Source organism: Gobius niger (assembly GCF_951799975.1).
Source record: "Gobius niger genome assembly, chromosome: 20".
In the NCBI taxonomy this organism is placed as follows: Eukaryota; Metazoa; Chordata; class Actinopteri; order Gobiiformes; family Gobiidae; genus Gobius; species Gobius niger.
The window spans coordinates 18,895,916-18,911,335 of record NC_136871.1 but is presented as its reverse complement, the minus strand read 5'-3'; the positions used below and the strand labels follow the sequence as shown (position 1 = coordinate 18,911,335).

The 15,420-nt window shown below is 41.3% G+C and overlaps 1 protein-coding gene across 2 annotated transcripts; it reads right to left on the bottom strand.

The window, feature by feature from the left end:
- Positions 1 to 221: 221 nt before the first annotated feature.
- tead3b (TEA domain family member 3 b) lies at positions 222 to 15,353 on the bottom strand. Of its 2 annotated transcripts, XM_079579053.1 has the most exons (13): positions 15,220 to 15,353; positions 6,949 to 7,013; positions 5,814 to 5,876; positions 5,639 to 5,701; positions 4,011 to 4,127; positions 3,853 to 3,896; positions 3,720 to 3,773; positions 3,340 to 3,401; positions 3,128 to 3,267; positions 2,710 to 2,883; positions 2,467 to 2,610; positions 2,232 to 2,384; positions 222 to 2,137 (listed from the first exon to the last, which is right to left on the bottom strand). In XM_079579053.1, exons 1-13 carry the CDS (start codon positions 15,224 to 15,226, stop codon positions 2,024 to 2,026), a joined length of 1,200 nt encoding a protein of 399 aa, XP_079435179.1. In that variant the 5' UTR covers positions 15,227 to 15,353; the 3' UTR covers positions 222 to 2,023. The 2 variants fall into 2 exon arrangements, with proteins under 2 accessions (XP_079435179.1, XP_079435180.1); XM_079579054.1 differs by lacking the exons at positions 3,720 to 3,773; positions 5,639 to 5,701.
- Between the last annotated feature and the right edge of the window lie 67 nt (positions 15,354 to 15,420).

Genomic DNA, 15,420 nt, shown 5'->3' with positions numbered 1-15,420 from the left:
GGATATGAGTGTCCTGGTTCTCAGACACATGTAAGCATCATATCCGCAATACTGTTGTAACCAGGATATGCCTAATAACCAGGTTATTTATTAGTCGAGCGCATGTAAACACACTCTATGACTACTTACAATCTCCTTGTAGACTACTATAACACTAAGCTTCTACTGCAATGACAACTACAACCTCAAAAAACATCAATAAAAGTAAATCAACTCACACATTTGATGAGTTGTCTGGGGGAAAAGCCCCAAAGGCACCATGCGTCTTTTATTGTTAGATACATTTGATTGATTACATAGTCCAACCTCTACTTTGATAATAACAAAGTATAAAATTGCAATGCACAATGGTAACAAAGACAATAGAAAACCACATTAATCCAAAACAAACAAAAAAAAGAAAACAAAAACGCCCACACCATTCAGAATAGGATACATTAGATATCTCATTAATTATCAATGTCAGCACAATCACGCCTTATTTTCAGTGAAGCATATGGCGAACACTGAAAGTCAGAAGATGTCATGATCAAACAAAAATCTCAGTAATGGCAGTTTGTCTGTATAAAAGAAAACTGAGGAAAAATCTGCGAGAGAGTGTTATTGTATCTCGTGTGTGAAATATGACAAAGATATAAAATACGCCATACAATAAAATACCTTAAGATTTGTAAAAAGCAACGTTGTCCAGTGAACCGCATAAAGCGCCTAGCACTAGCAGGCTTCATTGGAAGACATTAATTCTGTCTTGGCTGCGAGACCTGCAATTCTCCATTATTTCTAATGGAAATCATCAAACCCCATATTGCCACCTACTTTCCAATTTCCAAACCTATAAATAACAATCAATGGTCATACTCCACAGCACAGAGACAATAGCTCTCGTGTAACACTTGATTTCATTATTATTGTCTCAGTACAAATAGGTTTAAATATGTAAAAAAAAAAAAATGAGTGTAACGTCTTTACATTTTACACAGAGAAGTGAAGCAAATAAACCAACTTCACAGCGTACAATTTCTTTTTTAAACAAAAGAAATACTGACTTACTGCTGTCTGTTTTAACCATGGCCTCCGCACGGAGTAACATTGGTCAAACACACTCCAGAGTCCTATGTAACATACTCCTTTAGCATTGGCTGGCTCACAGTTTAGACACACATCCTTTTTCAGATAGGCTACATACGTATCTTAAAAAATAAAATAAAAACTGCTGTTGCATCACTCCTTTTTGTGGATCACTTAAGTGCAGCCAAGCACGTCTTCAAAACAGAGAAAACAGATGACCTCACAGGAACTGCAAGGTCTTGGCATTTTATCAGGATGGCAAGAGTACAAGACCCCCCAAATATTACTGTCAAAAGTCAGTAATAGGCAGATGCTTGTCAGACCTGAAATTTCTGAAATTGTGTTATAAACATAGAAAAGCAGATCAGAGTTATACATTACACAGAAAACACCCTCTACACAGTAAAAAATAAAGTAACTGAACCTTTAAAAACAGGCGACAATTGAAAATTAGTTATCCCTCTGCACTCCCAAAGCGATATATGAGAGTTTCCAATTTTATTTCTGACATAAAAATCTTTGTGTTTATTTATAAAATAAGAGGTAGTAAGAAGGCAATCCAAAGTGGCCGATGATCTTTGGAGAAAAGGGCACAATCTTTATAACAAACTTACAGCAACAACTTGGCTCTGGCTTTCCGCCTCCACACTCATCCTTATTCCTTATGTCTTTGATTGCTTGGGCTCCTTCGAAATCTATAAACTTTCTGCTACTTCCTGCGATCAAACATTTCAAACTCCATTGAATACATTTAAAATCCTAACTGGAAACACTGAATGTGATCGTAGTTTTTTGTTAAATGGGAAAAACTGCTTGTCATTGGGCCAATGTTGTTTTATTTTTATTTTTGAGTCTATGTGATGGTGATATGATTTCACGGCTCCTTCTTCATTAGCGGCTGATGCGAGGGGGGAGGGATTGTGTCACGCTTTGTCTGGCAACTCTCCCACAGATGTTAGTCTTTGACAAGTCTGTAGACGTGATACTGAGCTCCATGTTCACTTGTAGAAACCTCAAAAACGAATGCTATACAGAGCAATGTCTCCTGTGTGTCTCGATTTGTCACGACCTGAAAGGGGAGGAGTGGTAAGTATAATAAATATAATAAAGTATATACTGGCCAGATAGTTAAGAGCAGTATATTACAGCTGATTTAAAGTTACCTGAAGAATAGTGAAGTTTTCAAGAACACTGTTCATCATGTACTTTTCAGGCAAGTGTTTGAGTTTGTGGATAAAGTTGATCATGTACTCGCACATGGGAGATCGATGAATCCTATAAACACACTTTCCTCCTTCCACTCGTGCATACTCTGTCTGTATAACAGAAGAATATGAGTCTAAAACAACCAGGATAATCAGGTAAATGTTGTCTAAAAAGTTCAACGACGCCTCTTACCTCTACTTTCTCCACAACCTGCTTGCCAAACGAGCAGACTTTAGTGGAAACAGTAATGGTCATGCTTTCATTACTGCTGTACTGGCTGCTGACACCGTAGAAAGAACCAGGGCCATCCTGCATGCCACTGCTATTCAAGTCAGCCTGAATAGAGTACAAACATTTAAGCTCAATCTTGGGCAAAAGCTTGACAACATAAACATGAACATTTCTTTAATCAAACAGTATAATGATTACACCCACCCAGAATTTGACGAGGAAAAAGGCATTCTGAGGGCCCTTCTCGTAAAGTTCTTTGAGCCCGCCCTTCTTTTCAGGAAATTTGTCGTAGATTTGCCGAATGTCCACAGCTTCTAACAGTGGGTCACTGTAGGAGGGGTTTGTCTGTCCAATATGGACAAACAGATGTTTGCTGTACTGAAAGGAACAATGAGAATAGGGAGAGACTGTTATGGAGGTGACTATGATGTCAGTCAGCGTTGAGAAACTGTTGCAATAACAAATGCATCCACTAGATGGCGGCATAATAGAGCGTTTTAGCTTTTCATATGGCAAAACAGTCGGGCTCAGTACTGCAATATAAACTTCTAAAATGTATCAAGAAAACCTAAAAGTATTGAACATATTGGTGTGTATTGGGTCTAAAAGGCCATTGACTTACAGTGTCAGGATCTCTTTGCACTTCCATAAAAGCTGAGTACTCCAGCATCCGCAGCTTTGAGGAGGCGATGGTCCGGTCCTGCCACACTGGCACCGCAGTGGCAGAGGGGGGAGGGGGAGGTGCTAAGGGCTCGTAACCTGCTAATAAACAGAGAGACATAAATAAAGTGTGCAGAGTGTTTATGCATGCTTGTTTTACTGATCAGCACTTACTTTGTAAGGACTGTACAGGGCCTTGTAGGCTTGGGTAGGGGGGCTGTGCAAAAGGTTTGATACTGAAAAACAGTGGCATAAAGTCTATGATTAGAATCAGTGCTTTACAGAAGTGTGACATCAATTATATCGAGTTAGTGTAAGCATGTGCTGCACCAGCTAGGCGTAAGTCCACCTGCCTTATTGCTCTTAAATAATGCTGAGCAATTCTCACTCAATTTGTGAACATAATCTTTTAACTAGTTAAATTTTGAAGCAGCAAAATTGAGGGTTGGTGGTTTACATCAGTGCAGAAAACATACAGTACATGATACATTATGAGTGCAGAAAGAGTTAGTACTGCTTTGTAGTCTCAGTCACTCTGAGCTAGGGGAACTTACGCATGGCTGGTGCGGCCAAACCCAGGATTCCTTCCCGGGAGATCTAGAACCAGCCTGGTGTGCAGAAACGTGGACAGTTAAACAGACACTGAATTACCCACCTGACTTTAAGGATCAAGAAAGGTTTACTCACTCCTGAGAAGGGCCAGGCTGTCCTGGGATGGGGGCGCGCCAGAACTATCAGGTAAAAACATGGATAAGAAAGGTTATGCTATCACTCCATTGTGGGTTCAGCTTAAACATTGTCCCATTGATATATAAATATGTATTTTTTTAAAGAAACATCCTTACTGATTGGTATGGGGTGGGTGGTAGTGGTGGTAGATTTTTCACTATACTTGGTGAGACGATCTGTGCAGACGATAGTGCAGCCATGTTCTGCAAGGCTTTGTCTTTAGATGCCTGGTCCTGCAATATGAAGAATCAATGTCTGACATTGGCTCACGATGGGGCAATACAGTATTTACAATACGTAAACTAACAGAGGACAGGTATGTGGAGGGTTAGGTTAATAGAGTGAAAATAGCAGTGAAAAAATTAAGCAGATTGAACCAGTGGTAGTTTAGCTTTATCAGTTTCTCTGCGAAACATCATTCATATTGCATTTGGGTGTCACCATTTGGGGGTTTTTCTGCAAATATGAAAAGTTAAGCAATGCAAAGTTGACCATTTTATATTTTATGAATTATTCTGACACATTCAATGGCATTAGAAAAAATGCAGCTGTCTGTGTATTTGTGTATTGTATTTAAACCTAAATGCCCCTCAGCCAATAAAAGAGTGGTCTTGCTGTTAACAGGAAAATAGCTGTCAGCCGTGAGACCCCAGATTAAGATCAACACCTTGGGCAAAGCAAGCAAGACTTTGGCTCAGGGTGAGTTTGGTATATGCTTCTTAATGCAGGCGAGCAGCAGGACTGAGTTCAAAGCATGGTCGTTTTTGTGTTTTGGGGGCGAGGGATGCGGTGAAGCCATGCCAGCAGAGGGCCATAGTAGGGGATAGTGCACTTATGCTGCCAACAAGAAGAGGAGGGAAGCATATTATACATGTTAAATGCACTTACCAAATTCATTGCCTATATTAAAAAAGGAGAAACACCATTAATACTCCAGTCATGGAGCAATAATAAAAAATGTTGAGCATTCTGTCAAGTTTATAAATGTAACGGCAACAATATATACGTATGACATTTAAGTAATGATTAGCTTTTTTTTAAAAGTTAGAATTAAACTTTGGCCATAAGCATGTAATCGACACCACTAAAATCCACGCAATAGAATTTTGTTTATGATTCAATCTTAAAACATGGCTAAAGATTAGTGCGGATTATAAGATTGTATGAATTGAAGATTGCAGATTATATGAAACATAATGTATATAACAATGAAAATACAAAAAAGGATTGTCAGACTGAAGGTTACAGTAGAACAAAACAGACAAATAGGAGTTAAGAAGAAATATCAACAATGAATGAGCACCCAGCTTCAGTTGTACACAGACACACGCAGATGAACTAAAATAGTAGATAGTTCAGGGGAATGAGGTTGCAAGAAGTACAGAGAGCTAAAAGGAAAGGTGTGAGCTGAAGCATCACGCAGATACTGTGGCTTGCCATCACAAGCTTTCTAGTGCCTGACAAAGCAGAAATTTTAAAATGTGCTTTTGTAAGCTGCATATGAAGTCTGTGACAGGCATATCTCACAATGACCTTTTAATGTAGTATAAAAAAGTGTAGACTGTGCATGCATTTGTTAAAAGTGTGTAAGAACAGCAAAAGTTTATTGTCACCACTTGGATAAGCTGGCATTCACTGCCCTGCCCAAAGCAGCTTGCATTATAGTATAAACTGATCATGTGTGACATGGTTAGTGCAAAGCCAAGCCTTAACAAGCCCGCTGAGGCCGCAGTGAAGCGCATACCTTTAGCTTTGACTGGATCTCGCGAGATTTTCTTCGGGCGAGAACCTGCAAGTGGCTAGAAACCTGCACAGAAGAATAGCCAAGAGAAAAGGGGACAGGAGACAGAGAAGAAGGAGAAGCCGTAACCATAGAGGAAAGAGACGCCCTGTCAGTGTCGGCCACAAGCAGCACCTACCTTTATACCCGCCTGGTATTCACGAACTTTCTTCCTCGCTAACACCTGTATGTGACTAGACACCTGAAGGAGTGTGAAACAGTTTTCAGCACAAAACAACATGCATTCAGATGCATGCACGGACATACATGCATCTGAGAGTTTACCGGATTATACACATGCAGACGTTCAAACTGTAAACATTACAAATCAAAAACATGGGAGGCATTTTGTACTTGACACATTCTATTAAAAGTAGACACAGAAGACTATCTGTGGCAAATGCATGCTATTATTCTTCAGAACAATGGGCCTCATTCATGAACATCTTCTTAAGAAATGTTTAAAATTCGTACTTACGAAGGCAGTGTCAGGAAACTGTGCCAGATTCACGACACGTTCTTAAGACGCGAAAATACTTCGGTCCTGTGTTCTGAGGTTGGTGAATCCCAACTTGGAAGCGCGTGCGTATGAGGACTCATTAGCATAATTATGTTCCGGCCTATGATTCACAAAATGGTCACCTATGGTCATGAGTTCTGGGTAATGACCGAAAGGACAAGATAAGACAAGACAAGCGGCTGAAATGAGTTTCCTTCACAAGGTGGCTGATGGTGAGGAGCTCAGTTACCCCGGAGGAGCTCGGAGTAGAGTCGCTGCTCCTTCACGCTGAGAGGAGCCAGCTGAGGTGGCTCGGGCATCTGTTTTGGATGCCTCCTGGTCGCCTCGAGGCTGATGCTCGTCTTTATCAAATAGCCGAACGTTAATGTAGCACATTTAATGTTATTTGTGGATGCCGGCATTCAAAAGTTTTAGCAGTAATACACTGGTGCTTTTCTTACCATTTATAAACGTACAAGTGATATTACCATCTTATTTCTGAATAAAGGCATCTGTAATGCATCATAATTATATTTACATTCTTGAATTTATGAATACATGATTTCATATGTACAAATATATATGACTATGAATGTTGGGTTCCAGCAGGAGAATGATTTCAAAAAACCTTCCTAAGAACAAATGTGTGCGTAAGAACATGTAGTGAATGAGGCCCATTATTTTTACACATACAGATGATAAGCAGCTGTAAGTTGTGTACATCTGTGTTTTTGTTAGAAACATGCAGGTTTGTTATGCAAAGAAAAAACTCTACCTGTTTCCTTGTCCGCGTTTTTCCGGTTCTCAACTTGATGTACCTCGCAATCAATTCATTACGACCTGCAACATAAAAAGTAGCCACATGATGGTGATAACAGAAGTAGAGCAAACCTATTCACTATGAAATTCCTGCAAAGGACAGTCATGGGTCGAAGGGAAACAATGTTGTTCACTTAATGATTTGTCTTAATAGTTTAATCTTCTGGAGCTATGCATTTTGAAAAGTTTCCTTTAGCTTGTTTGACACATCTCTGTTGTCTGCTCACATGGCCATGCTGCCTAATTACAGAGAGAGCTGAGAAAACACAACCACCTTTTCATAACATAACATCTCCTCTCCACATTCTGCACAAACAGGTTGTGCACAGTGCACACTTCTATTCTTAGGTCTTTCTGTTACATCTTCAGCGAGCACGACACTATAAGCAAAGCACAGCAACATACACAAAGATAATATCTATGGTCAATGTGTTTTCTAGGAGGAGACCCACCAGTGTAAAAGCACAACACACTGGATCAGTCATAAAGTTGGGCCAAAGGGAGAGGCTAAACCACTATATCATTAAAATAATGGCTTCAACTTAAAAAAAAAAAAAAAACTAAGACCAAATGATGAGCGTGGAGTCAGTTTACACAATGTGCTTAGTGTCAAGTATGGTTTCACAGCATCCAGACACACATAATGACAGGAAAACTCATAACTTAAGACTTCTTATTGCACACGCTCTTTAGCACTTGGCCAGCAAAAGGCCCGGGATACTGCAATTACCATAAAAGTACTTGAGGCCTTCTCAGGCTCCTCTGTAGCCGATCGAGCCGTGGTTAGCCAGCACAGCGCAACTGTGTGTGATACTGCACTGAGCCCTCCCCTCTGCCCCAGGCCAAGGGTGGACACGCCCGCTCCAGCGCCTCCGCATTCCTCACATTCCTCAGAGCCTGTCACATCTGTGCTAGCCAGTCTGATTGGCCTGGGCTGAGCAGAGCCAGAGCATGTGTGCAGTTCCTCTGCTCTGGGAGAAGCAGGGCTGAAGCGGGGCAGAGGGCAGCTGATGCAGTAAGTCTGTGAGGAAGCACAAAGCCACAACTGTCTCCAACAACTGCCACCTTCACCCAAACAACACAGCAGTGTGACCCTGTTCCCAGTGGACAGCACCTGCTGCTGTCCATCTCCACACAGGACGGCCCATAACGACACCAGGCTAATCCCGCTCATCTGCCAAATGCCGCTCAAAATCATTGGCATTTAACCATGTATCCTAAGCTGATAGCATGTTGCAAACTGTATCATAGGATGGAATAATGCTTCAGGTGTTGTTCAGTGAATGTGTAATAACTTTATATTTATATTATATTTTGTTGTTATTAGTAATAGTCAAATACTTCTCTACATGTTCACAATGACTAGAGGTTTGGTGAGAACTGTGTGCACTGTTTTTAGAGCAGGTCTTTTTGTGCAGGATCCAGTAGGGCTGGTTTTCTCAGTTTATCATTTTTCTAAACCTGAACAGAAAGTCCATGAGCTCGGCATTAGCAGTGGCCTGACAGGTGACTGCTGAGTGACTGGTGCACACAGCAGGGGGTGACAGGTGCAGACACACACTCATGCACCACAGTTAAAGCTCGCCTTGGCCCCTGCTGCTGCAACTTTTTCAAAGGTCCTGAGTTCTTTTCGTTTCAGTGCTATTACCCGCCCACTCACATCGCTGCAGGCTGCCATTCTCAATCTCTTCTCTGACGTGACACGCCCATCTTTTTCTTTTCCCTTCCACTGCACAGCCGCTGGAATTTTCCACTTCCACGCTTAGATAGTGAGCAACAAGGTGATTGCCTTTTACTCCCAGTCCTGTATCTATGCCCCTCCCATCATGCCCAAACTCCTGTGGCCCTATTCTCTCCCCCTCCCTTCTCATAACATTGAGGTAATCCTAAATTGCTAACATACTGCTCAGCCATGACTGAAAACATTCCTGACATCTCAGTGAGGGAGCTGACAGGGAAGCACCAGGCCTGCTCAGTCATCATGCATACCACTCGAGCCCTCTCCAATACCTCGGCACGCATCACCCATTTTGTGCCTACATTCTCCCTGCTGCTAAAAAACAGGCTCGCAAAGGTCAAACAGACATAAGCCTCCCTCTAGCACTGACATTTTTCACTATTTTGCTCAGCGAGTAACGGCAGCCGCAGGGCTGATTGTGTGCACACCTGCCTATGCTAGAAACGTAGGTGAGCAACAAGTCAGCACAGCCCCAAAGCCAAACAAGACGGTCAGCATTTCTCAAACATACATCGATCCTACAACTTCCTCAGAAGCTGCAGTATGTTGGAAAACCTGCCAGCTGCTATCTATGGCATTCTGCTCCAGTGTTATTATGACTAACACAGGAAATGTAGTATTACACAAATTGTAGTATGTAGGAAGTACACTCGTGGGCACTATAAAATAAAGGTTTGTAAGAACCTATGGAGCTCTGCTGGTATTGTCATCGGACAATCAGCAGTGAGTAGGCTAAAGAACAACAAAAAAGAAACAACTACATCATACATTATAATTGTAAATAAATACATACAAAACATTTGAACAAAACAAATCTGAACATGTTAAGTTAACTTCATACCTTTTTACAAAAAGTAAACATAAGAATATATAGTTAAAAATATCTATAATTGGAATAGCTCAAACTATATTTAGACAATAAATAGTTAGAGCTGCAGAATATGCACAGAGTATACTGTGCTGGCCTTGCCGTTTTGAGCCAACGGGCCAAGAAAGCTAGAAGAGGGTACTCAACTTTATATGTGTGCTCAGAGATTAGATTGTGCATAATACAGTTTATCCGATCCACTGTGTGTTCTCAAACAACTTCTTTATACAGGCTTCGAGCAGGTGTTTTACTCTTGAACTTTTTGTCACCCTCCTGCTACATTAATCATTGGCAAAGCTACTGAGAAGTCTAGACAGACTTGCAGAAAAATAATATACCTAATATTTACACTGCTTAAGGTAATGGAAAAACTGTGAAGGCTTCCCACCCAAGAGGAAGAGTATCCCTGGCTGAGTTTGGTATTCTCGCAGAAAGCCTGCTTCTGGAGGCCGCTGGGAGTCTGAGAATGCAAGGTAGACAGTATTACATAGAGCGCAATGGTTAACATTCCCCTAGCATCACGTCAGGGCGGCTTTCAGATCTCTGAGGTAATAGCCTTGTGAGTGGCCTTCTTCTCGGGCATGTCTTAGCTCTGCCAGCAGCGCCTCAGATGACTCCTTGTAAGTGGAGAGGGTGTTTAGTGCACTCCAAAAGAGGTCTCTAAAAAGCATCCGACAGCTTGTTGCTACGGGAACTGATTTGTGCGTAGTGGGCCGATAGCACGCAACAAATGTGAGGGGCCCGGACACAACACTGCCTTGCTAAATTGGGATGACTGAAAGGCAGTGTAAATATACCATATGTTCACACGTTTTTGACAAACTTCTAAGAAAATCAACAACAGAAAACGAATTAAAGTAGTACAACAAAAAAACTCGAGACTAGAGGTATCAATTTAGCTTCATGTGGTTCAAATGATATCCTGTCTAACGCTGAACCCATTCACCAAAATAAGTCATTGCCACATTAATAAGCAAAGTACCTGTCAAATAACATGAGTAAAAATATTACATTACACAATATACAACCTGGTCGCTCAGCGGAGAAACAAATATCAAACTAGGGTTGGGCCATATCGCATCGCATTTAATTATCGGGATATAATATAATAAATACATAATTTATGTTACGCTGAGCTCCATCAGAGCAGCATAAACACTGACTGTGTAGGCTCTAAAAACAGAATGAAACATCTTTGCATTAATCTCCCCAATAGGTGTAAGGCTGGGATTTTGAAGTAATTTGTTCGTTGCCAATTATATCGTCAAAAATATTGTTATCGTGATATTTCTTTTTTATATGGTGATAGAGGTTTTAGGCCATATCACCCTGCACCTTGGGCGACAGTGGCGCAGATGGTAGAGCGGGTCATCTCGTGATCGGAAGGTCGGGGGTTCGAATCCCACCTCCTGAAAGTGCACACTGTCATTGTGTCCTTGCGCAAGACACTTCACCCACATTGCCCCCAGTGTCTGCGTGCATTGGTGTATAAATGAGAGTATGAATGGGTGAGTGGATCCTTGTTGTAAAGCGATTTAAGTGCCTAATGTAGGTGGAAAGCGCTATATAAGTTGAGACCATCTACCATTTCCTAATATAAATGTATTGTTTTTGATGAAAAACTATGTTGTCTGTACATTGTCTCGATCAATAAGTCCTCGAGAGGCATCACTTTAGCTTCATGTGGTTCAAATTTAATCCTGTATTCTCAGTGCCACGCATTTTGCGGTCTAACAATGAACCCATTCACCAAAAAATAAATCATTGCCACATTAATGAGTAAAGTAGTTGTCAAATAACATAAAAAAAAATATTTCCAACTCAAATATTTTTTAATTCATGCAGTCCTTATATTTGAAGAGTTTAGTGGTGCTAGGCTAGTGCGAGGCTAGCACATGTCTATGGCAACTAGCAGCCTGCATTAAAAACACTCTGACCCAAGCACAGAGCACCTGAGGCAAATCACAATACCAGACTACTGATATAAATAGTCGATAGAAAAATGTTACATTTAAAAGAACTTATATTTGAGCAGCATCAGCTTCATGGTTGTAAGCTACGCAGCGGCGGAGTGATCTGCTAGAAAATAGGCCCTCAAAATGCGGTAATTCCTGTGATGCAAGATCAGTTATATTTCAAAAATGATTCTATCGACACAGACATTTATATCGGCAGTCTGGTGTTGTGATTTGTCTCAGGTGCACTATGAAGTGGGTCAGATCGTTTTAATGCAGGCAACCTCTTACCATAGACATGTGCTAGCCTAGCACTAGCCTAGCGCCACTAAACTCTTCAAATATAAGGACTGCATGAATCAAAAAATAAATGTACCTCCAGAAATCAACAACACTGAATAACTAGGAAATGAGGCCCTATGTCAAAAATCCTGAAATATCCCTTTAATTGTCATCAAGAACTAGCCTGGACCCCCAATTCATTTTCTAGTAGGAGAGGTATGGTTTACAATTGTCCATAGCCATTTATTTATTATTATCATTATTATTATTATTATTATTATTAATAAAACTTTCAAGTTAAAATATTAAGAACACGGTCTGAAGCTTGTGGAGAGAAAGATCAGGTCCAGGCACTCATATTTTGCAAAAGTTTAAAAGGCTTTATTAATGGGCCAGAAACATTAAAAAGCACACCAACGCGTGTCGGCTTGCGCCTTCATCAGGGTGTCTGAAGCTTGATCGAAAGATGCAACAGATGTTCTCATGTCTGTTGCTGTCATGTTGGATCCGTAAATAACCTTTTATTTGTTTTAATCCGTAAACAAACAAGCTTCCGTATGTCGAATAGCGCGTCATCGTCTTGCCGTCCCTCCTCATTCTGTGATTGGTTCCCAAATCCATGCAAAAATTTCGGCCATGGTCCCCAGGCTGCAGTGCAGTTCGAAATTACTCGAGCGCACACAGCAGTCTGCCATTAGCCAGGCTAATCAAGAACTGCAGGCTTAACACCAATTAAATGAGATGCAACACACAGAAGAGAAAGGATACTGAGAATCTGCAGAATTCATAAACTGAAAATGAAGTTCAAGTATATAACGATGAAATAACGATAATAATGAAACATAAAATATAATGCACTCTGACTTCAAACCAGTTTACATTTTCTCGTTGATGGTATGATAGTGCAGAAGCTTTTGTAGTGACTTGACTATTTGAGGCCGTGAATATCCAAATCTATGCGACAAACGAGAGGATGCCATTAGCCATGATTCACACACAAAGAATTTCATCTGACGTCAAGTTGGAAACAGTAATTTTACAAACACTAATCCTGCTGCAATATACATAAACCATGCACTCGAGTCTGGTGGCTGTGAGTGATGCTTTTTATGGTTTGACTGAAGCTGGAATAAATTTCAGCTTTTCGAGACATGACGGACAATAATTAGAGGGCAGAAAAGACTTATAAAGCATCGCTCGAGGGAGTTTAGTTACAATGGTGAAAAGAACATAATTTCACAAAACCCCAAAGAAGAGGTTTGTTGAGGACATGTAAGAAGAAGGAGAAAAAAAAAAAAAGAAGCTTAACCACAGAGTTTGTTGTTAGCGAGCAATTTCCACCGTAAAAAACACAACTTTTACTAAACAATAGCTTTGGCTAACGAGAAGATTTGGATAACAACAAACAAATGTGATCAATTTCCGACACTTGGATGTCCAACAAAGCCAGTGCGTCCATCTGGAGTTTCTCAAGAGCTCAACACCTGCACCTTAATGAACGTGCAGCAGGAAAGAGCACAACCCCAACACCATATGGATGCTTAAAATCTTCAATAGAACGACATGTTTTTGTCTCTGCTCATGCTGGGCTAATTTCGCTAATTTAACCTCAGCCATCCACCATGAAACGTTACACTTCCTCAGAAACTCGCTCTGACAACAAGTCACCCACAGGCAAAACTCGACCAGCGATACCGGTGTGGGGAGAGATCACTTCAAAAATACACACACACACACACACACACACACACGTTACAGAGCTGGTTTTGCAACTCTTAAGTGCATGAGAGGAGGTGATAAAAAAAAAGCCTGAAAGAAAAACAACAGTGAAGAAAATGACAGGTGTAAATCATGGGATGAGGGGCTGTGGCGATGCTCTCGGGACGGACCATAACCTGCTCAGAAACGGCGGGACGAGTGGAAGAACCTGCCCCTGGGTCGCCCCGCGCAAAACAAGCCCCGACATGTGAGAGCGAGCGGCGCGCAAAAGAAAACAAGTCTTTCTGTTTCAACCCTGCAGCCAGGCTTAAAGACCTTTGTTTAATCGACGCTATTATTTGGAGAAAAGTAGAGAAGCCTGAGTGATATATTTAGGGATATTTACTGTTCTTTTTGTGTTAAATATAAACATGTAGTGGCACAATATAAAAAAAACAACACAAAAAGTCCACAGGAACAGTAAAAATCGTGCCAATATGGAGGAAGATGCTCCATACAACTAGATTTCCTACTTGCTTTCACACATTAATTTATCTCATGGAGACATATAGGGTATGTTATTCAGAAACCGTCATCATTTTATATGTACTGTACATAAAAACACATTATTACTTAGATCCAAACAGTTTGTTGCAACACAGTTTTTTGTGGCGTTATTGCGTGAGGAAAAGCCTGGCACTTATTTCATTTTCTAACTGCATTAGTGGTAGGTTGAAAACTGGCTTAAAGTTTTATTTTTGTGGCAGTTGTGGGTTTTCCAAAAGCCGATTTTTGGATTTTGATTGGCTGATGCCGATAATTCTCGAATAATCTCGTGTATGATGCTTCTAAACCAGGGGTGTTCAAACTTTTTTCACCGAGGGCCACATTTTGTAGAGGGCCACAGATCGATGGTCAGTCTCTATCTCTGTCTCTTTCTTTGGGGCAATGTTGCATGATTCCTATGAAGAACATTTCAGTTTGTGAACTTGTTCACTGACAATGACAATAAAACCAATTCTGATTTTTATAGTTCCGAAATTATAAGGAAAAGTTTGCAACATAAAATATATCATATAGGTTCTCAAACTTGTGTTCTCAGCTCCTCTGAGGCCTAGGATGTTTAGGGCTCTGACTGAGCTCTTTCTAACACAAAAAAACGGGAAGCCTCTATCACTGTCGGTTCAGCCTTTTAGTGGCAAGATATTGACCGTGGGACAAGGCCTCGTGGAAGACCCAGGACACGGTGGTGGGACTATGTCTCCGAGCTGGCCTGGTGTCGCCTCGGGGTCCCCCCAGAACAGCTGGAGGAGGTGTGTGTGGATTGGGACGTCTGGGCATTTCTGCTGAGACTGCTGCCCCCGCGACCCGGCCCCGGATAAAGCGGAAGAAAATGGATGGATGGATGGATGGATATTGACCGATAGCCATAATTGTAAAATACCCAAATATTGGCCCGATATATCGCCCTCTAGCCATGAGTGAAAATGTATCCCTAATTTCTGATAGCATAAACCAGAACAATGCTTAGACAGACACGAATGTAAATGACTAGATATTTAAGGATGAAAGCACATCGTGAAGTTTATTGTTTTCCATGGACCACAAGTCTGTGGTTCATTGCTTCACTTCATAAGGCGCTCATTTGAATACAATTGTGTTTGTCTTGTTTGTGTGGCCACTCACCATACATCTTGCCCTCGTCAGAAAGGATGATCTTCCGGCGCCCACAGGGGGGGTAGATGGCCAGTGCCTCCTGGAAGCTCTGCTCGATGTCAGGGCTCCATACGCCCTCTGCGTCTCCGTCCAAGGCCTTGTCCTCGCTGTCTCCGTCCAGCCCATCCTCAGGGCTGCCGTTCGCACTCCACTCGTTGGACGCAATGGTGG